Consider the following 23,030-nt stretch of genomic DNA (forward strand, 5'->3'; position numbering starts at 1 on the left):
ATAAAAGTCTAACAAAAACAGTAGTTCAAAATATATGTCGTTTGATGTTTGTACTATGATTCATCATTTTGTGTCAAAAATGCATACCGTAGTTGAAAAATGCTTTGGTTTTTGCAATGATAACAAAGGAAGCTATTATTGTAATCATAACCAGTTCTTTTTTTACAACCAATTCATGATATGTAAAAATATAACTGGCGCAAGTCAACCACCATTATTTTTATCTTTATCCAAAATTTTGTTTCCTATATTATATTATAAACACATTTTTAGATGAAGTGATTGTATAAATATTTTAATTTGTTAGTAACAATAAGATTTTACCTCCATTAATTACAAACTTTTTATCAACTCAGCGACATCAGAATTCTTACTAACAAATTCTTCTTGTAGCATCACCGATACAAGTGATTCATTATTAATCCAATGAAATGGTGCTAGGTAGCCCAGAAACTTGACATTTTAGTCTGTATTTTATTGTGTTGGACCGAATAAAATTCATAAACCGTGATCATTTATGTACCTTCTATTTGTCAAACCAGTTCCTACTGGATTTTTATAACAAAAACAGCTTATGTACACAACCACTTTCTAAGGAACATAATTTACAAAAACTAAGAATTCTTTTTACAGAAGATGAAGTAGCAGTTGGCAGCTTTAGTTTAATTCAACCTGAAGCTTAATAGACATGTACAGAAGAGTGAGAAGAGCACCTTGTGGAAGTGGGGCATACCTATTTCCTTCTTCAGACGCAGCATCGCCGTAAACCATGTACGCAACCTACACCACTACGGCCAACTCTTCCTCTGTTTTTCTGCTACAAAACAGAGCACCGAAAGTTTTTCCATACTCCGAGCCACTGCCCAGCCACTACGATGCAGCCTACTACCTCTGAACATCCACCGTGCAACAGCAACGCCACCTCCTGCGCATCACCAGAAAATTTTCGCATGTCCTCTCTTCCATCATCCAGATTTTGGGAGGATAATATCTTGCTGCATGGATCTAATTCATCCTGCAGATGAGCTCATTGATGTAATCTTCAAGATTTCCGGCTTCACCTCCTTCAACATGGTGATTTCTCTTCTTCTTCAAACCACCCAGGGGTGCCTTAAGCTTGAATGGCCATAAGAAATTATTTGCCTCCTTGAAGTGGGGTCCAACCGTCATAATCTCAGGGATAAGATCTTCCGTGCAAATGATTCCTTGCTTACCCAAAGCCTGTTCGACAATGGAATTATCAGTCAAAGCAATTCTCTGCTTGTTGAGTTTTCCATATCCCCTTTTGTAAATCAATTCTTTGACACTTCAAATTCGGATACCCGTAGGTCACATAAGGCTCAACTCTGTGCAGCATATTCATCGTTGCCTTGTTTACTTTTAAAAAGACACCATTGAATATCTGTCGCAATAATGCAATTTCCATACCGCTTGAGTTCTTTGCCAGTTCATGAACGAACGAATCAATGCACGCAGATATCGATGTCCTTAATAATGAATTGAAGTACATGCAGCATCTGCCAGCCAAACACATGATCATAATAACTTCCATACACACGGACGGATGTTAACTTTAACGGAAAAACAACAAAAAATCTATTAAACCAAGAATTTCTGTTAGATAACCACTTTATATATATAGAGATATATATATTATCTTATATATAATAAACGTCAATAAACATGTAACTCTTCGTCCATCCATTTTTTTATTTTTATCTCTACTTTTATATTTATTTTCCCTTTATGTTTTAGTTCTAACATTGAAATCGATTTTGCCCCTACTTTTATATTTACTTTTCTTTTCTGTCCCTAATTTTTCTTATCTTCAGTATGCATTTTTACAATTTTACCCTTCTTTTTCTTTTTTATCGTGTCGTGTCCTATAACAATTTATTCCCATTTTACCCTCCACTTTCTATTCATTTTCCTACTCTGTCTTTGACTTCTACTATGTTATGATTTTTTCTCGGATTCTGCTAATTTTGTTCTCTAGTTCTTATCTTCTTTATTACCATTTGCACCGATTGCACCAACTGGTTTAAATTAAATATTTTTCTCGATTTTGCCCTCCACTTTCTATTCATTTCCTGCTCTGTCCTTAACTTCTACTACGTTCTAGTTTTCTCTTGAGTTCTACCAATTTTTTTCTCCAGTTGTTATTTTTTTCTCACTGCTTCTGCAGCTCTTATCTGATTCTATTTTTATCTTTTTTCCACTGCTTTCACCGCTTGTGGCTTAATATAAAAGTGACTGTCATCTTCTTTATTTTCTACTGTTTGCTATCTGATAAAACTTGATCCTCTCGTTGTTCTAATTTTTCCAAATTTATTTCTTCGCTTCTAGGTTCTGAGTTATTTGTGAAATTTACTTCTTCATTTGTGGATTTTGGAATCAACTCGATACGCTTCTGTTTGCTTTTGTGCTCAGTTAAATATGAACTTTTATATGCTTTCATGAAATAGTACATTTACATGCATGTTACAAAAATTTAAATTGCAAACTAAAAAAAATTGTCCATGAACAGAATTTTCAAAAAAATTTAGCTTAATAATTTCAAGCCCAATACTTACAATCTAAAAAATTATAACATAAATTCATAACATAATAGGCATATACGTGACAAAAGGAAAAAGTTACAACTACAAATAATAACGTAAAAACTAAAAATTGCGGCTACCCAAAAAAAAATCATCTAAACAAGGTTGCCAAATATTTTGCACTTCGACTTATTAATATCTTGGATAATAACATCTCAGATTTTAGATTTTAGACAATAACAAAAATGCAGAAATAAATCTGCATATTTGACAAACAAACAATATTAACATCTCAAACAATAACATCTCAGATTTTAAATTTGAGATAATAACAAATATAATATGTGAATATGTATTGAGATCTATAGGAAAATAAAGATCAACCGAGAGGCAAAATAAATAAGAATGAAATTTGAATAAATGGAGCCCGCGATACCGAATGACCTATTTTATTGAAGATAAATTGAGATGCACAAGTGGAGCCCAAGATTTGTTTCATTGTTGTGCTTTGCGCCATGTGATTCATTTCCAATGAAATATGTTCCAACAACATGTAGTAGCCAAGTTTCTCGTGGAACCTTGAAGAGCTATGTGGGAAAAGTCTTTCAAAAAATCAATTTTATTAGTAAAAATAAAATAACAAACTTGAAGGAGCCAAACCAGAGTAATTTGTCTTGATTGAGATCATTCGCTGCTGAATGATTTTTGCATGGACAAATTGTTCATCCTTGAGCACTTTTATAGTAATGAAAATTCTTTGTCTTTGGCGAGTTCACTTTCAAGTCAATTAGCTCCCTTTTTTTTCTACTTTTTTGGGACTATCGCTGAGTAAAATTCATGCAAATGGCATGGAAAATAATGTGTATGGTGAAGGGCCCTTTGTATGATGTGCAACTAGCAAGGAATACCTCATGTGGTGAGCAATTAGCAAGCAGCACCATGTAGGAGAGCAACTGGCGAAGAACACTTTGTGCTTTGCATAACTGGCAAGGAGTATCTGTGGTTAAGTAATTGGTGAGCTACACTTCTCGATGAGCAATCCATGCACCGACAACTGAAGTCCCTGTGGCGAGTAAACCCACAGTGGTAAGGAAACATGTAACTAGTAGCAATTCGTAGTGGCGAAAGCGGCGAGCTATGGTCTAGCAAGATGCCTCATGTGGTGAGCAATTGGCGAGCATCACCTTGTGAGAGAGCAACTGGTGAGAAACACTTTGTGCATTGAGCAATTAGCGAGCCGCAGCTGGTGACTAGCGAGCAGCACCCTTGTGGCAAGGAAACACATAACAGGCAGCAACTCATAGTGGTGAGAACAACTGGCGAGAGCTAAAGTGGAATTATGGTGACAAGAATTGTTCGGAAGGAAACTCATTGTGGCAAGGGAACATATGACTGGCAGCAACTTCGTGGCGAGCAAACGTTCACAGCAACAAAAGACCACGGCAAGTTAGATGACAACTCACGTTGACCTTTTCTACTCACAGTCGCCAAGGGAGTTCGTACAGAACCGTTCTTGGCAACGAGGAACACTATGAAGGCTATGGAGAAGGCGAGAGGTTCATGGCGTGGCTGTGGGCAACTCCACTAGCTCACAATTGGGTTGGGCTGACGAGCACATTGTGGTGTTGGCGTCGAACAGCTGCTATAGCAAGCTTCAGTGATGGTGGTGAGAGCTGACGGTGAGGGGTGTCACCATTGTTGGGAACAACCATGCTTGCAATAGAAGACGATAGCGGGCTGGGTGTTGGTCGAGTTGTTTCCATCGGGGTGCTCCGTAATCTACTCCCAGTGCTCGCAAGGTGCGTAGTGTCCATAATGTGTTGCTACGGCGAAGCTCGGTGGCAAGGAACATCTTTTTGATCGAGGACCACCTTCACCGGCGGCAGAAAATATCGACGAGTTGACATTTATGTCCTGCTTGTTTCCAAGCTTTAGGAGGCGAGGCACCAAAATTTTCCTGCTAGTGCAGTTCCCGAAACAATTTATTTTAGCACTTGTAGCTAAAATAAATTGTTGACATTATATGTTTGTTAATTTTCAAATTTGAAACATTCAACTTACTGTCTTAGGAACAACATTAACACAGAGTGCATTCAGCATGTTTCAAGTGAATGAATTGAACCACACAAGACCAATGAATACGTTCACATCGGAGCTCCCTATGATGAATGCGACCGACTTTTATAATCATCGAGCATCCCAACCTGGGTATCAAAGCAGCCAAATGAGTTTTGCTCTTGGTTCTCGCCATCCTTATTCACACCAGAGTTCAGCAGGTTGGCTGAATGAATAGCTATGTAGCCACATTTTTGGCAAAATTTAGAACATACTAAATGTGAATACTAATAAATAATAATCTCTTTGTTAATTTTAGACGTCAAATGTATTTCGAAGTGTATGATGTGACTACATAGCTATTCATTCAGCCAACCTACTGAACTTTGGTGTGAATAAAGATGGCGAAACCCATTCGGCTGCTTTGATACCCAGGTTGAGATGCTCGACGATTATAAAAGTCAGTCGCATACATCTCAAAATTTTCATGTCAAGTTCATGTTCATGCATTCATTTATCTATAGATTGCTATTATTTGTGGTTTACTTGTATATGTCTATGATAATTTATTGTATGTTGACTGCTTAGTTGATGAGATTTCTTGAAATCTCATTGTGATAGTTTCCATTACCATTATCCACTTGGAATAGTAGAAGTTGTTATAGGCTTAGACGAGAACCCTATTGACCAAGCAGAAGAGTATGACACATCATCTGGAGAGAATCGCACCTAAGATGGTTATGAGCTTGCCCGAGCTCCCCATCTTAGAGCACCTTGAAAGTATTGATAAAGCAATCACCGAGATACTCCGGTTTATTAAGAAATTCAAACGGCTCAACAATCGAAATAATGATCGGACCTTGGAAAAGCGAGTGAAGCCTTAGCCCTTTTGATGGGGGAAAAAAAAAAGAAGAAGAAGAAGAAAAAGAGAAGAGAGAAAAAAGAGAGCATGAGAATAAGAATAAAAGAAAAGACAATGAATTATGGTTTTATGGTCCCTGTGTTTGGGACCATCAAAATACTTATCGCTTTTGTAATATATATTTTAAAAATATCTGTACATAGTTGTAACTTTATTCTTGTAAGTCGTATTATAGTTATAAATATTATGCAGATAGTGTGTATAATATGTGTCGTAAATAAGAATTTTTTTAAAAAAAATATAGACATAATTTTGTCCGTTTATAGTTAAAAATTTGGAACATAACAAAATTGGCCAACAAGGCAAACGTGCAGCGCACATTGCCTTTTACTAGTATATATATATAGATACTCAGGGGACGTTTAGACATAGAGATCAAATACATAATTCTCATAATTTCATTCTCAAATATCATTTAAACACAAACCATTTTTAATTTCAAAATTTTCATCAAATTATTATCTAATCATTATCCAAACACAAAAACCAATGCAACTTTTATAAACTTCAAAATAAAACACAAAAATCAATACAACTTTTATAAACTTCAAAACAAAAATAATATTCAAATAATTTTTTTTCACTTTATAATATTTTTATTTAACTTTTTTCTATCTATTTTTTCAAACTTTAATAAAACATTCAAACTCAAATAATTTCATTACTATTTATAAAGTTTTAAAATACTTAAGTATCCAAAAGAGTCCTCAAGGAGGATACTCTCCATGAACTATTAATTCATTATTATCTTGTTTTATCCATTATTAATTAATTGGGTTAATGGTGTAGTTTAACATCTGTTTTGGGTATAAATTCATCCACGTAAAGAACATTACAGGAGATGTAGGCTTCGTTTGGTTATGTAGTTAAGATAAAATGATATGAGATGTTTTATTAAAAGTTGAATAAAATATTGTTAGAATATAAATTTTTAATATAATTTTTATTTTAAAATTTTAAAAATTAAATTATTTATTATATTTTGTGTGGGAGTTTAAAAAAATTGTAATTATAAAATGATATGATATAGTTTTGTGTATCTAAATCGGGCCATACATTCTTCAACACAAGCATGTAGGGAACTGCTAGGGTCACGAGAGGTGGTCCCGAGAGTTCCGACTAATAAGTATAAAATGTATTTTTTTTATTTTATGTAAATATTTTTAAATCACTTTAATATTTAAAAAATATTCACAAACTCATTAAAAAATATTTCATTCACCATTAAGTAAAAAAAATCAAATCGGTAGAAAACTTTTGGAACATGGGTGGCTTAAGCATTTTCCTATATGGTATTAGTGTTTGGGGTTCCAAGGTAGCTTTCATTAACACAATAATTTCTGTATTCAAAAGTCAACAATTGTGGTTCTTGCATTAGTATTAAGAATTAAAGCATGGAGAATGCTGGGATTTAGATAATGAATAATCTGGATAATAATTAAAATAAATTGGGTCTTCATAAAAAAATAATCATTAAAATCGTAATGTCTTTTCTCTCTTAAACATGTGGCAGTATATTAATATTCAAGTCTTATTTTATCAACGGCTTAATAGCAATTTGAGTAAGGTCAAGGTGGATTGGGTCTCTAGCTAGTTTGAATTGAGATGTTTGTTGAAATCATTTAAACTTATCTCACTATTATTTAAAAATTTTAACTCACAAATTTCACTATTATTCACAAACTATCTCAATTTATCTCATCTCATCTCTCAATCAAAACTTAGTTGTTTGATTGAAATTTCACTTTTATCTTTATAAGCTGTTTTAAAATTTTGAGGCTTGTCTTCTGTTAGGCTGTATTTAGATGTTGAGTTTAGCTCAGTTGAGTTGAATTCTTTATGAATATAATAAGTTGAGTAGTGGAGATAAAATTGAAAGATATTTTATTATTATTATTTTCAAACAAATCTTTTATTAGTGAATTATCTTTAATCTTGAGTACTGCTACATCTACAAAAGAATTATATAAAAACTATCTCACAAACTGACATAGATTCATCTTATCTGTTAGATCTACTTTATAATCAAAATAACTTTATAATTTAAAATTGTAAATCAATAACACAATATTGATCTTATTGTGGCATAGGTAATGTTGGCAATAAGGGCATGTTTGGTAATGATACGTGATAAGATATTTTATTCGGTTTTGAGAAATTATAAAAAAAAAATTTGAATAAAAATATTATAAAATTATAATATTGTTATAATATAATTTTTTAATATAATTTTGTTTTAAAATTTGAAAAATAAATATCATTTTTTGTGTTTTGTTTTGATTGTTAAAGTTGTAATGACTACGTAATGATTAGATGAAAAATTTAAAAATTAAAAAATGTTTATATTTTAGTGATGTTTGAGATGAAAAATATTAAAAAAATTTGAGATCAATTAGATGAAATGCGATGATCTCATTTCTCAAATAAGCCATTTATTAAATGTTGGTGGTAATAGTGCCATCACTGCCATGAGATCTGCAAAGACGTGATGGTGGTGAGTTTGGTTTCTATGGAGATGACATGAACATTCTATTTTATTATTTCTATCATTGTTTATACTGATACGAGAAAAAAAAAAAATCAATAAAGATTTGATATAATTTCAGAATTTTACACTCTTCAATCACATATTGACACATTATCATTTTACAAATTAGCAAATACACTCTAAGACATGCAAATTATCTTAAAATACTCATTGAATATGATAATAATGCAAAATATAAAATCAATTCGTTTTTAGGTTTTAATTATAATATCTCAATGAACTTATAATTTTCACAATTTACCCTTCAATTTTGATGAAATTTATAATCAGGTGGGGGCGGTTTAGGTCACCCATATAAGGGGTATAAGTTTGTTATCCACGCCACCATCCTGGGTAGGGGTGCTTTAAAAGCTACCCCATCGTTATATGGTTTGTCTGACCATCTAATGGCTTGGTGACGCTGGTGACCTCTCTCGATCGTGTTTGCGAATATAATTATTCTCAGATATTTTTAAATTATTTAATTGTAATTTATAAGCTATTAACTATTATTTATAAACTATTTTATTATTATTTATAGATGATTTGAAATACTCTTAATATTTAAATGGAGTTTTAGTAAATCTGCTCAAGATCACCCTTCTTACAGGGTGAAAATTGTGTTGTTTTTTTTAAAGAAAAATATATTTATTTTAAATTTTATTATAGTTAGTCACATAGCTAATACCTCGTATTTTAAGTAATTTTTTATTTAAATAATTAGTTTATAAAATTATTAAAAAGTGTCATGTCAATTAATGTAATGGAAAAATTGAAATCAACAAAATTAATGAAAACTATTATCTTTTTAATATGAATTTAAAAAAGAAAAACTCTTATTTAAAAGTTATATCGCCGGTAGATGGTAGCGCAAGGTGTGCATTAAACTCGACGTAATGAGACTTTGAATGTCGTGGCTAGGGGTGATAGACGATCGGTCCGGATCGGATCGAGATTGAGGTCAGTCTTGGTCCATGTTTTAGAAGACCGAAAGGTTTTAGTCCGATTCATAGTCCAGGCTTTTTCTATCTCGAATCGGATCAAACCGAACTAAATGAAAAAATAAAAAATAAAAAATAATTTATGTATATTATTTATATAATAATTATATAATTAACAATATAAAATTTTAAATATGTTATTAATACTTCTTAATATTCTATAAATTAACAATATTTTATATATATCTTCATCTAACATATCACTATTAACAATATAAAATTTTAAATATATTATTAATACTTGTTAATATTCTATCAATTAACTAATATATAATATCAATTAGTTAATTATATAGTAATTATATAAATTAATAATGTAATTTTTATCTAATTTATTATCATTAACCATATAAAATATTTTTTTATTGAGTTTATTACATAATCCATATTAATAAGTTACTTAGTTTAATTTAGTATTTTAAATAAAAAATTTTTTATTAATTGATTTAAAAAAAGAAAAACAATTAGGCTGGACCGAATAGACCGAATGAACCGACTGGACCAAATCGATAGCTACCGGTCCGGTCCTTAAGGGTGTTCGGTCTAATTCGAAAAAAAAATGTTTGGTCCATCGCCGGACTAGATTGACCTATTTGCACCTTTAATTTGAGGCAAAATGCAAATCGATTGTTAACCCTATTAACTGAAAGTAAATTGAAACAATTAAAATGAGAGTAATATTAGATATAGTCTTAGTATGTGCATTCTCTTTAAAAAGAAGTGGAACTCATTATTGAAAATTAGATTTTTTCATATGAGTCTCAAATTTATCCATTTTTATTTAGGAAGCGGGTAAAACTTGTATATTTTAGAATTGTACAAATCATTTTTCTTTATTGATTGGAAACATATTCAAACCTAGGAAACAAAATGATAAATTCTAAGGCCTCGTTTGGATATATAAATGGTTTTATCTCATCTCATCATTACAATTTTTTTAGATTTTCACACAAAATTAATAAAAAAATTTAATTTTTTCAAATCCCAAAATAATAATAATATTAAAAAATAATATTCTAACAATATTTTATTTAATTTTCAACGAAAATCATTTAATCTTATCTCACTATCTAAATAGGACCTAAAACATAGAGTGAAACGATATTCTTAAAAAAGCTTTGAATTCTTTTAATATTAATCTTATATTGAAAGAAAAAATTTAATTGCATGCTTATTTATTTACATACTAAATACATTGTTGATAGCTTAAAAAAAAATACATTGTTGATATAAAAGTAAAAAATATTGGTACTTCGGAACAATTAATTATGCAGAAAAAGAGAGATTATCCGCTAAGCTTAGAAATTCGGGCTTTTTACGGGGCCCAATGGCCAATAGGACGAGGCCCATTAGGTGGACACAACCACCTGGGGTCCTGGATCAGAATGTTGACATATTTCGTGCAATGGAGATAATGGAAGGGGAGACGTATCAAACACACGGTGTTTGTATTTAACAATCTACACGGTACACCTGCGTGTTTCCTTTTCACGAAAGCAAAGGAGGTTTCCCCAAACAACATAGGAAAAAAAAAAAAATTATGTTGCAGAGACCAGGACGACGGTGCGAGGGCACGGCCATGGGTGCCATCGTTCTCGATCTCCGACCCGGTTTCGGTATCGGACCCTTCACTCTCGGTAATTCTCGATCGGTTTCTGAGTTTTCATCTTTTAAGCGATCAAATTGAGCGACAATTTGATTCTTGTGATATAGTTGTTTCGATCACTCTCGGCAAATTAATAATAATCAGATGAATATTTGGATTGGACTTCATCGTAATTAGGTTTATTTATTTTTAATAATTCACCTGTTTGATTCCCAAGACAACGCAAGAATATGAAGAATCCTGCAATTTAATGAAGTTGGCCTGGAAAAATGTCATACATTTATTGGAGCTCAAAACGTAGGGCGTTCAAATTACGTTCCATTTTGTCAGTTTTCTGAGCTACCGAACTGAGGGATTCGGTTATGATAACGATGCTTTTGTCATTAGTTGCGAGACGATTAGTTGTTGGTCTTATTAACCCTTCATTCGTGAGCTCTATGTTTATGTGTTTGTTGGATTGGTTTTTGGTTGTCAAACACTCGGATGTTATGAAAACTTTCGGCATTTTAATCGTTAGCAACTGCCCCTGTGTTTGCCGCTGAAGATCTCGTCATGTTTTTGCAGGAATGCCGATATGCGAAGCGTTTGCTCAGATAGAGCAGCAGCCTACGATTTATGATGTTGTCCATGTGAAGTACTTCGATGAGGTTTGGATTGTAGATTATTCATATCATGTGTCATCTACACACACAAACGCATATGAGCTGCTTTGAAAATTTGTTGGGAATTAAATGGATGCCATCTTTGGCTCTGGGTGGATTTACTGAAATATGAAATTGACAATTATGGACGTTATTTATCCCATTAATTTGTCACCTAGAGGTGTCTCATGTACTTGGTTCATTGTAAGAACCTCTTATTGAATCTGTTTATGCAGGAGCCATTGAAATTGGATATTGTTATCAGCTTTCCAGATCATGGTTTTCATCTTCGTTTTGATCCTTGGTCCCAGGTATTACTTTCGTATATTTTCATATCTTGTTAGCTTTCCTGCTCGGGCTGCATTTTGAATATGTATCTGGAGGGTTCCTTTCTTACCAGTTACTCGATGGGATGATAAAGCTTTAAAAATTACATGTTGTACCTACTGAAATGATTATTTTAGTAGTTTTAGTCACTCATGCTTCGAAAGATCAATGTTCTTTATACAAATGTGGCAAGAGCTTGTGTGATGCACAGGTTGAGTTTTATGGCTAAATCATGGAACTAAGGTTCACCTTTTTGACTTTTCAAACTAGAGGTTCCTCCTTGTACTCCTCTAGATACCTTGTGCTTTTTAACTGCCAATTTAATTTGAAGAACTACATAGGACATGATATTCATGTTTGTTGCACCAACTGAAGAAATTATATGCGGGACAGAACATGCAAATCACTCCAATATGTTTTTTTTTTAATAAATAAACAATTGTATTAATAAGAATAGGCATAGCCCAATTACACACTCCAATATGTTAAAATTGTGAACTGGTGACCTTAATGGAGATTTTGTTTTTGAAATTGGAGGTTTTATTTTTTCTTTTATGATACTTTATTGATATGAGTATATAAAATTAAATCCTTGGCAAAGCATCTTCTGGCCCTGTAACCATTTCATAAAACAGCTATATTCTTTGGCATAGGTTCTCCAATTCACAGATTGAGTAAATCAATTATTGTAATAATGTCATTTTGTATTTCTAGTTATTGCAGGGGGTGAGGATTTTTTTTTTCTTTTTTTGCCTCATTGGATCAGCTAGTGCAGTTACTTTATGTTATGAATTATGAGGCCCATTCTCATTTGAGTTTTTGTGGATACATTTGGGAGTGGTTTGGATTCAGAGATGAGTTGAGATGGGTTGAGATGGTTTGTGAATAGTAGAATAAAAGTTGAATTATTTATTATATTTTGTGTGGAAATTTGGGAAAGCTATTTTAAGATTTGAAAAAGTTGAATTGTTTATTATATTTTTTGTGAGAATTTGGAAAAGTTGTAATGACGAGATGAAATGAGTTGAGGTGGGTTTTGAATGCAAACGAGGCCCAGTGTTGTATTCTCCAAAATTTGTTGGTGGATTTCCGTTTTCTTTTTTCATAGTGCCTTGTTCTCTGAAATCTATAGGTCGATGTCCATTTTCTTTTCTCACTGTGTGATACTATATGCATTTATGTGCTGTATCTTGTGTGTCTAATATATTCTAATAGGTGTATACTCCCATGGATGGCTGTTATTTGTTGTTTATCGTTATAGACTATATGTGTATGATTACATCATCAGCCATTTTGATTACTGTAACATTGAATTCTCTGTCAGAGATTACGACTTATTGAGATTTTTGATGTAAAACGGCTTCAAATGCGCTATGCAACTTCTTTGATTGGGTGAGTTATCAAGCTTCAGTTTTATGAGTTTTTTGTTGTTAATTTATGACTGATGCATTTTTTTGTCTTAGGGGGCCATCCACACTAGCTACTTTTGTAGCTGTATATGCACTTTTTGGGCCAACCTTTCCTGGAATTTATGATAAAGAAAGAGGTGTTTACACTCTATTTTACCCAGTATGTATACAAAATACATAATTTTGTCATAAATTTTGTTCTTTTCAAAATATATCTTTGACTTGCGTGCTTGGGTTTCTAATGTGTGTATTTTGCAGGGCCTATCCTTTGCTTTTCCAATCCCTAGCCAGTATACAGATTGCTGCCATGATAGGGAAGGTATTGTTTCAGTGTTTTTCAACCAGTAGTTTCCAACTTAGATATCATTTTTAGAGAATTTTGAAGTTCAGATAGCTTAATTTGACTCCTTTTTGTCATGGAAGCGGAATTGCCATTAGAGTTTCCGGATGGTACCACACCGGTGACATGTCGTGTCTCCATATATGATGGTTCTACGGAGAAGAAAGTTGGTGTAGGATCCTTAATGGACAAGGCTTCTGCTCCTTCATTACCTGTTGGCAGCCTTTACATGGAGGAGGTGCATGTTAAGGTTTGATTTTATCCTTTATTTTGCCGCATTATGTTTTGATCGAATTGTCATTATCCTTGGGTCTTGTTTTATTACTGTTGAGTTTTCTGAGAAAACTATGTGGAGAACTAAAACAATGGAAGTAACACTTCGCTTTTGCTGGCTTTTGCGTCTGATTGTTTTAGTACTGGCCCATTGTGTTACTTCCCATGCTTATATTTGGAAGTAACCTTTCTGACCCTTGTCAGTGTGATTCTTGCATCTAATTTAATTCAGTTGGTATTTGTTCAGCTTGGAGAAGAATTATACTTCACCGTTGGTGGCCAGCATATTCCTTTTGGTGCATCTCCACAAGTAAGTTTTATGTCTCATTTCGTTAAGCATCAGTTTCCTTTTTGGTGTTTCTTTTCCTGATTTTTCTGGTGAATGCTTTCTTGCTCATTTATTACTTGTAAAATGTTTTGACACATTGCTTCTGTCTTGGTACACATCATTTAATGTTATGTGGAAGCTTAGATGTGATGCTTCATGATGGAGTATAATTATAGTGGTCTATCTTTCTATCCGTAACACAAATGCGCGCGCGCGCGCACACATACACACACACAGGCACCCCTACAGCCACGCACCACCCACTCACCCCGCACACCCATATCAACTTGACACATAATTTGGTATTTCTTAATGCTAGTAGTTTTGTAAATTAAATTAGTTTTTTTATGCATTTTTTAATCTCTTATTTTTATTGGTTCCATAAATGAGCTGATATTTTATTAAGTTTCTAGTAGTCTATTATTTTTACTTTGTGTATCATTTACTTCTTTGTCATTCTATAACTAGTTTTTGGTGTGGTGTTATAATGAGCAATATTGGCACAATGTTGTGACCACTAATTTCGTAGTTCCTGTTTCCTGCAGGACGTCTGGACTGAATTAGGTCGTCCTTGTGGAATTCATCAAAAGCAGGTATTGCTTAGTTTCCCAGTCTTCTACTTAGAGTGCCGTACAAATTTTCGGAATCTCTTTAAATATTTTGGAGGTGTATTTGTATTTTAGAGAATGTGTAGAAATTGGTTACATGTATGCTGATGGGAGGACAAGGATTCATATAATTAAGGATGTTTAGCCTAAGCTTACTACCAAGTATTTTACTCAATTTCAGCTTGATCATCGAACAATGCCTTATCCTGAGCAGTAGGCAATGCAACCAGTACTTCTTTTTTATGCAACCAGGACTTCCCATTGTTTGAGTTATAATCGTACATGCAATGTAAATCATAACATCTCATGTCTTTGACCCTAAATCATAGCATTTTGTAGGCTACTGTGTGCCACATGTTTCAAAATAAATTTTCAATTTTTTTTGTTTTGGTTTACTAATTTGTTTAGCATAAGTCTATGAAGAAGTATCCAACTTAATTTCACTTGACTTGGCCTTGTCCCAATTATTTTGCCATGCAGACAGGAATATTTATTTGTCATTATGCTTTCTTTTAGATCTACACGTACCATTATTCATAACCCATTAATGTCTTTCAGTGTCTTTGACCACAAAGGTTATGATCACACACTGTGTGGGCTTTTTTATTTTTGTTTGGTGATCTGGTGTCTAAGCACTATAATTTTGTTTATTAATTTTATTTTGTTTTTCATTGGTAGTGAATATTGATTCTGTTAGTCATACAGGTTGACCAAATGGTTATTCACTCTGCATCAGACCCTCGTCCGCGGACTACACTTTGTGGTGATTATTTCTACAACTATTTTACCCGTGGTCTGGACATCTTATTCGATGGACAGGTATTAACTTTCTTTGGTCCTACTGATATTTGAATAATCATGATGCTACGAACTTTGCACTCAGAAATGCTAATATCATAATGTTGTATTTGCAGACTCATAAGATCAAGAAGTTTGTTTTGCATACAAACTATCCTGGTCATGCAGATTTCAATTCATATATAAAGTGCAATTTTGTTATCCTCGGTTCAGACCGTAAGATCTTTTCTGTTTCTGACGTTTGCAATTATCACCTTCGAAAGAGAAACAGAAACCAATTTCACCTTGTTTCCTGCAGTTGAGGGGTCTTTTGAGGAAGTTAATAGCGGTGGACACAGGATTACACCAAGCACCAAGTGGGAGCAAGTGAAGGTAATCTGTTTTCTCCCACTTTAATATATTTATTATCTGGAACAATTTTATCTTTGATGAATTTAAATAATTGGTGTTTATGTAGTTCTAATAGATTATAATAGATGTGCATTTGGAATCGCGTTGCTTATTATATTGATTGACATTTATATTCACAGTTTTACTTTCGCTAAATTTATAATGTTTTTCTTTTTCTTCTCATCATAATGAAAAGGAGGATTAGATCTGAAAATATCTTTCCACGATGTTTCTTAGTTTTCATCTTTTAATTTTCTTGTTATTTTTTCCATTTTCTTCCTTTTATTACTTTTCCATGGTTAATGTTTCAGAGATATTAGGTGTTTGAATAAAAATCCAATCAGAATATGCCACTATTGGTCATGGTTTTTTTTTTTTTTTTTTTGGGGGGGGGGGGGGGTGGTTGGAATTTCATTCCTTGTTTTAGACTGCTCTTTATCAGATTCATACATTGCAATTTGTATGCATTTTCTAGATTTTTCATTTCTCAGCTACATGGATTAGTTTGCGGGAGGGGCAAATTATAAGTTTTTCAGGTTAATGGTTCCTGCGTGGCCCAAGAAATTAATAAAGAAAGAGAATAGGCACCCTGTTGTATCCTAGTTACTGTTGGCTTTTATTGTCCATCTCCTTTATAATTGGTGTTGAGGTAGTAACCAAAGATTCTCACTTCTAGGAAATCCTTGGCGACTGTGGGCGAGCTGCCATCCAAACACAAGGCTCTACAAGCAATCCTTTCGGATCTACATTGGTATATGGTTATCAAAATGTTGCCTTTGAGGTGAGTTAACCACGATTTTATCCCTCCATTTTGCTTCCAATCTTTGAACACCCTCCCTGCTCTCAAAAATAAAAATAAAAATTAGAATAAAAATAAAGAAAAGTTAGACTTCTGGTGCATCTGCCATTATTATTGTGTAGTTTAAGCCACCCTATGGTGGTTAAAGGGACCGCTAATAATAAGTAGTTCCTTGATACTAGCAGGTGATGAAGAATGGCTATATTGCGACTGTAACTCTTTTCCAGTCATAATTATAAAATATGGTGGGTTGATCCTTCCTCCTCTTCCTCATTGATGTTGTTTATCTTTGCGCACATTCAGCCCCTGCAAACTTTCTATATAATTTTCGAGATTGTCATCAATGAGATTTCATCAACAAAAATTCATATGGGAAGTTTGGTTCTTCATTTAATCACCATCATATTCCTCCCATTGGAACCATTTCTAGAGGACCATTTTCCTGAAATATTTCACCGCTTTTATCATGATGTGGAGTACACGTGTCTGCATTGTGACACTTATCTTGCTTTAACATAAACCTTCGCAGAAAGACTGTTGGTTATTGCACTTTCTGACCCCTGTTTCATATTTGATTTTATATTTTTAGGTTGTCCGAACTGGATGCTGGCACTATCACAGGGAGTAAGTGATTCTCTTTGTAAACGTCACCACGTCACGGACACTGAAAATTGTACAGTCATGTATAAATATGTACAGATAATAGAAACCTGTTTATCATCATTGTTTGATATTACGATGACGATTGACTTGTATGTCTTTGTAATTATTAAAAGATGCATGCATTTTGTTTCTCCAAAATCATGTCATGTCATTCTAGTTGCTAGTTCTTGTTTTGGAGAATGTTACATTCGGTATTCTTGATGTTTTTCGGTAGGATTTGGTTTTATAGGGGTGATTGTCTCGTTTAAGTTGAGATGAAAGTTAAAAAATTAAATAAAATATTGTTAGAATATATTTTTTTAATATTATTTTTATTTTGAAATTTGAAAAAGTTGAATTGTTTATTTTATTTTATGTGAGGATTTGAGAAAGCTGCAATAATTAGATGAGATGAGATAAATTGAGAAATTGATTAATTTTCTTTAACCCAAATATGGATTTTAGGCCCTAAATATTATTTTTAGCTCAAAAGTCCAGGCATATAATTAAATAATTTCTAAAAAATAATTAGTCAAAATACACTAATTAGTCTAATTAAAATATGTATATAATAATGCATAAAAACACCTATTAAAAAATGCACATAACAAAATTCCTAAGGGTTAAAAGCCTAAAACATGCATATAAGTTATAATTATAAATAATAAGAGTTATATAATAAGAAAATGATAGCCTTACAACTATTTTGCAACTACTTTACCACTTATTATATATGTACTATTTACTACATATGTTAGGTTTGATAAATATTATGTCGTATGTACCAAATCACTACAATATGTGTATATATGTGATGCCTTCAAACTTCGCTTGGGATTTGACGGAGATTGAAGTATTGGGACATGTAACATAAAGTTATATATCATTGTTCATAACAGTTAACAATATATAGTAAACACAACATATTTTTTTTCTTTTTATAACATACATTGTACTATAATGCTAAATCTCAAAACAACTTTTCGTTTCATTCATACACATAAAAAATCATCATTTGTCCAACAAGTTTTCAAGACAAAATTAAACATTGTAAAAGAGTAATAGCTTATTCATTACAAACATAAGGAAATCTAAACTATAAGCCAAATTGCTCACACATCGTGGCTATTAGTGTCAAGATACCATTAAAGAATTGGAGAATCATCTCCAGTAGCTCTTCTATACTCGTCCTCGATCTACTCTACCTTATCAAATCTATGGTGATATGCTCCATTGTTTCATGACACGACTTCTATCATTCTGAAGGAATGGTAGTTGAGGTTATCACGGTGAGATTTTTCAATCTCAACAAGTTGACTCTAGGCTACTAATAGTATATCAAGCATGCACGCTAATTAATATGACATGTATGCATGACAGATACGGACTTGCTCATGCAAAAATATAACTTAATAACAATAGAGCTTTTCATAGTTCATGACATGCTTGCTTTCATAAATATATTTCATTCATTCTTATTCTTGTGCTTAGGAATGTAAAAGAAACCAGAAAACCGGTTGAACTGAATTGGACTGGGTTCGGTCCGGTGTGGTACAAGTTCTTAAGAACCAAAACCGGTTCTAAACCGGTGCAATATTGGTTTTCATATTTTAAAAATCGGTTTAAACCGAACCGAACCGGTATATATTTATAATTTTTTATATTATATTATATATATTACATGCTAAATTGCTAATTAATATAATATGAAATTATAATTTTATTATTCAAGTCTATTAATCTTATAACATAAAATTAATCTTATAGCATTGGATAGAACATATAAATTTTAATCTTATAATAGAAATTAATATAACATAAAATTTTAATTTTAAACAGAAACATTAATATTAAGTTATTAATATAAATTTACTTTGATACACACACACATATAAAGGATAAATGCATTTTTGGTATAATAAATTAATATATATATATTCTTTTTATAAATACAGTTTTACACATTTGATCATATATACTCTAATATGAGAACCCTACCATGGCCGAAACTTCTAATCCTAATTTTACACTTGATTTGATTTTTGGCCCTCATATTTATGCTATTATCTGAATTTGACATATGACCAACATTAAAATCATAATTTAGTAATACATTAAGACACCATTCATACAATCATCATGGTCATATACTTGTCATAAGAAAGAAATATCATAATTTTTATGCCCTATACCCTAAACCGATTCTTTCATGCTTTGTTTTCGGCTATATTGATTAGATCCTTTGGTAGCAAGTTTTCAAGAACTAAATCATTCACACACTTCATATACATTTCCTAGTTAGGTCTTAGCACCATTTTACAACATATCATAACATATCATAACATATTTCAACATTAAAGCATAAATCTTCAAAACTTGCATCAAACCATAAATCCTTGCATGTTCATCAAAACTCAACCTAAAACCCTAATTACAAGGCTCAAAATTTAACTCAAATCATAGATTCAACTTTCATTAGCAAGGGTTCATAGGATCTAATCATTGATCCAAGATTCTAGAGTTAAAAAAATCCTAATTACAAGGCTCAAAATTTAACTCAAATCATAGATTCAACTTTCATTAGCAAGGGTTCATAGAATCTAATCAAAGATTCTAGAGTTCAAAGAATAAACTTAAACAAAGGATTTCATGCTTAAACGTTTCGGTTTCATCACCCTAATGGAGCATGCAAACTTTTCTAATAAAACCTCTTGTACTATTAGTCAACTAAAAGATTTGAATTTCCAACAAAATACCGACATTATAGAACCGAAATACCTAAGATCAACAGATCCTTTATATAAAATTTCCAAGGCATGCTAACTGAGAACATCACTTCCATGCCATCAATATTCAACCATCAAAACTATGAGGAAAAATAAACTAACACACCACTAACAAGATCAAGACTTAAGGTATCATAAAATAGAAGTTATGGAGTTAAAAATCAGACTTACAAGCTTTAAGTATTTAAGAGAAACCTAGCACATTCTCCCTCAATTTTCTCACTCGGGTTGCTCTCCAAAATGCTAAAGTAAGAAAGCCCTATGTGTGTAAGTGAAGAGAAGTGGCATGAGGGACTATAGGATAAGAGAAAAGGATGACTTGAGGAGGTTATGGAAGGTCATGCTTGATGGGAGAGCTTGCTTGCAAGCTTGGACAAAACCTAGTTGGATTGGGCCAAGTGTTAGCCAATTGTTTGTAGTGGTGGAAATAAGGGATGTAGCTTGAGCTTAAGTATACTATTTGGGCTGAAATAAGGGTACAAGATTGGTCATTAGGGTGGTCAATCAAGAGTGTCTTGCTTGTAAAAGGAGCCAAGTGCGGGAGGCCATTCAATTGAAGTAAAAACTCTAACACCTGATTACACTCATTTAGGGTTTTGTTGGGGCTTAGTTAGGGTTTCGAGCTACAAATCAATTGGAGTTAGTCAATAGAAGGTACCATAATGTAAGAGAGTGGATGTGGGTATAAGATAAGTACTTGGAGTGCTATGGTTGCTTGTAGGACTAGCTTAAAGTCAAGAGAGAGCAAAATGGTTACAATCGAGTGGGCTAGAGTCTTGACATTTGGGGTTTCGGTTTTCTTATTGGGTTTGGGGTCTCAAACCCTCTTTTGAAAGCTAACCAAGAGAGTGCATGGGTGGTTGAAAAAGTATGGTGAGTGTAAGAGAGGCATGGCCTTGTAAGAGAGCATGCAGCTAGCTTGACTTTCACTTAACCTCCTTACACAAGTGTACTTCACTTGACATGGGTTAAATGAGTTCCATATGGAGGGTGGTGATGGTGCCATGTGTCCAATGAGATTTCCTAATGATCCTAGATTGATTTGGACATCCTACATGACGATGTGATAGTTGTTTGGTGATATGGTGCGCTAGGTGCCATGTGGTACTCTTTGATTGGCCCATCTGTCACTCGAAAATTTCAAAATTTTTTATTATACCATAAATTCTTAAAAATTCATACGAGTTTAGTGGTGCAATCTATTTCATCTAATTATGGTCCTAAGTGCTTCAAAAAAATACAAAAGGCAATCCGTCCCCTTAACAGATCATAATTCGACTGTACTAACAAATTAAAACCAAACCGATTGTTCGATTGATGAAATCCTCCTAAGTTTTCATGGCACACCTAGAGTCCAAAGAGATTCTTTCCATTAAATTTCTTTCAGGGTGTTACATACATATATACATATATATATATATATATATCTATTCTATTATAAAAAAGCCTATTCGTTGATGAACAATATTTTTTCTCCAAATTTTGGTTTCCAATTTTGTCCCTCTGTATTTTTCATTTTCCCATTTTGTCCTTATGATTGGCTTTGTTTTATTCACATGTTTATGTTTTTGCCCCTATTTGGCTGGCTGTTGTATATTTTTTGGTCTTTTCGATTTAGTTGGTTTCTGATCGAGTATGAGTTCAGTTTTTATTTTTTTTTGTTCGTTTGTAATGGATTATTTCATGCTTTCTTTTGATTTCTGTAGTGTGCTGGTGTGATGTGTTGTTAGGATAAGGAGATATATTTTTCGGTTGATGGGAGGGTTCGAGCTCAGAGTTGTTGGTTTTTTATTCTTGGCCATCTGTCAGAGGGATTTTGGAGGTGAGGTACTGAAGAGGAGTTTCCGTTCGTAGTTGTGCCAGTTGCTTTTGTTCGTTGTGTGTTTCGTTGTGGCATCAAGGCATACAAAGAGTAAAAAAGGGAACAACATTATCACAAACTGGAACAAAACCATCAATTAACCCGCAACAATCAATATCAGCATATGAGTTACTTAGGAGAGAGCAACAAGGTTATAATAAGTATTCATGTTCTGATCCTGGATTGTTCAACTTTTGAATTTGCAGCTTCTTAATTTATTGTCTTTAACTTTTTACAGTTTAAAAAAAAAAGGAACTAATTGTTTCATACTGTGAATATTACTGTTACAAGTTACAAATTAGAAAAAATGACAAGTCTATTCTACTACTATCTGACTGTTTGTTACAACAATTTATTGTTGATATATATGTCAAGATTGAAACTTCTAGATTGGATTACTTTTATAATAAACAACAAGATAATTGATCTAATATATATAAATGAATAATTGATAATATTTCAGTTGGACAAACTGATGGTTTCAAAATTGGCAAGCATATTATTTTACCGTTATCTTTTATTGGAGCCCAAGAGAGATGAAAAAAAATATATGGAAGCAATGACTTTAGTTTGACATTTTGAAAAATCTGATATCTTCTTGACATGTAATTCAAGTTGGAAAGAAATCTTAGATAAATTGAGGTCACAAGAAGAAGCACAAAATCAGCCTAATTTAATTGCACGTATTTTTAGAGCAAAATTAAAAGAACTGAAAGATTAATTACTTAAGCGATAAATCTTTGATAAAGTATCAGCCTATGTTTATGTAATTGAGCATAAAAAAATAAGATTACCACATGTTCATTTCTTGATTATATTACAAAGAGACTGAAAAGTTTATGCTCCCAAAACTTTTGATGAGATTGTGTCTGCATAAATTGTTGATAAAAATGAAAACTCTCAATTATACAGAGTAGTTGTGAAACATATAATGCACGATCTATGTGGAATATTAAATCTAATCAATGTATGTATGAAAAAATGGTTGTTGTAAAAACTAGTATAAAAAAACTTTACATCTAATACAATTGTTGGAGCTGATTGTTTTCCATAGCATAGATGCCGTGATGATGAAATTATTACAAAAGTCAGGGGCAAAGACTTGAATAATTGTTGGGTTGTTCCATATAATCCATATCTTATTGTAAAAATTTGATTCTCACATCAATGTAGAGAT

At 32.6% G+C, this 23,030-nt stretch overlaps 1 protein-coding gene and 1 pseudogene across 2 annotated transcripts; one reads left to right on the forward strand and one right to left on the reverse strand.

Moving 5' to 3' along the window:
• Window positions 1–545: 545 nt before the first annotated feature.
• LOC108992017 lies at window positions 546–1,459 on the reverse strand (annotated as a pseudogene).
• Window positions 1,460–10,438: 8,979 nt separating this feature from the next.
• Window positions 10,439–17,412, forward strand: LOC108992051 (UPF0183 protein At3g51130). Of its 2 annotated transcripts, none has more exons than XM_018966501.2 (15): window positions 10,439–10,682; window positions 11,216–11,298; window positions 11,529–11,603; window positions 12,944–13,011; window positions 13,083–13,188; window positions 13,287–13,347; window positions 13,452–13,618; window positions 13,889–13,951; window positions 14,515–14,562; window positions 15,283–15,396; window positions 15,492–15,591; window positions 15,674–15,747; window positions 16,442–16,546; window positions 16,750–16,809; window positions 17,154–17,412. In XM_018966501.2, the coding sequence occupies exons 1-14, from the start codon at window positions 10,586–10,588 to the stop codon at window positions 16,795–16,797; spliced, it is 1,209 nt and encodes a 402-aa protein (XP_018822046.1). In that variant the 5' UTR covers window positions 10,439–10,585; the 3' UTR covers window positions 16,798–16,809; window positions 17,154–17,412. The 2 variants fall into 2 exon arrangements, with proteins under 2 accessions (XP_018822046.1, XP_018822045.1); XM_018966500.2 differs by having other exon boundaries at window positions 10,463–10,682; window positions 16,747–16,809.
• Window positions 17,413–23,030: the final 5,618 nt, after the last annotated feature.

This window comes from Juglans regia, chromosome 11 (genome assembly GCF_001411555.2).
Source record: "Juglans regia cultivar Chandler chromosome 11, Walnut 2.0, whole genome shotgun sequence".
Lineage (NCBI taxonomy): Eukaryota > Viridiplantae > Streptophyta > Magnoliopsida > Fagales > Juglandaceae > Juglans > Juglans regia.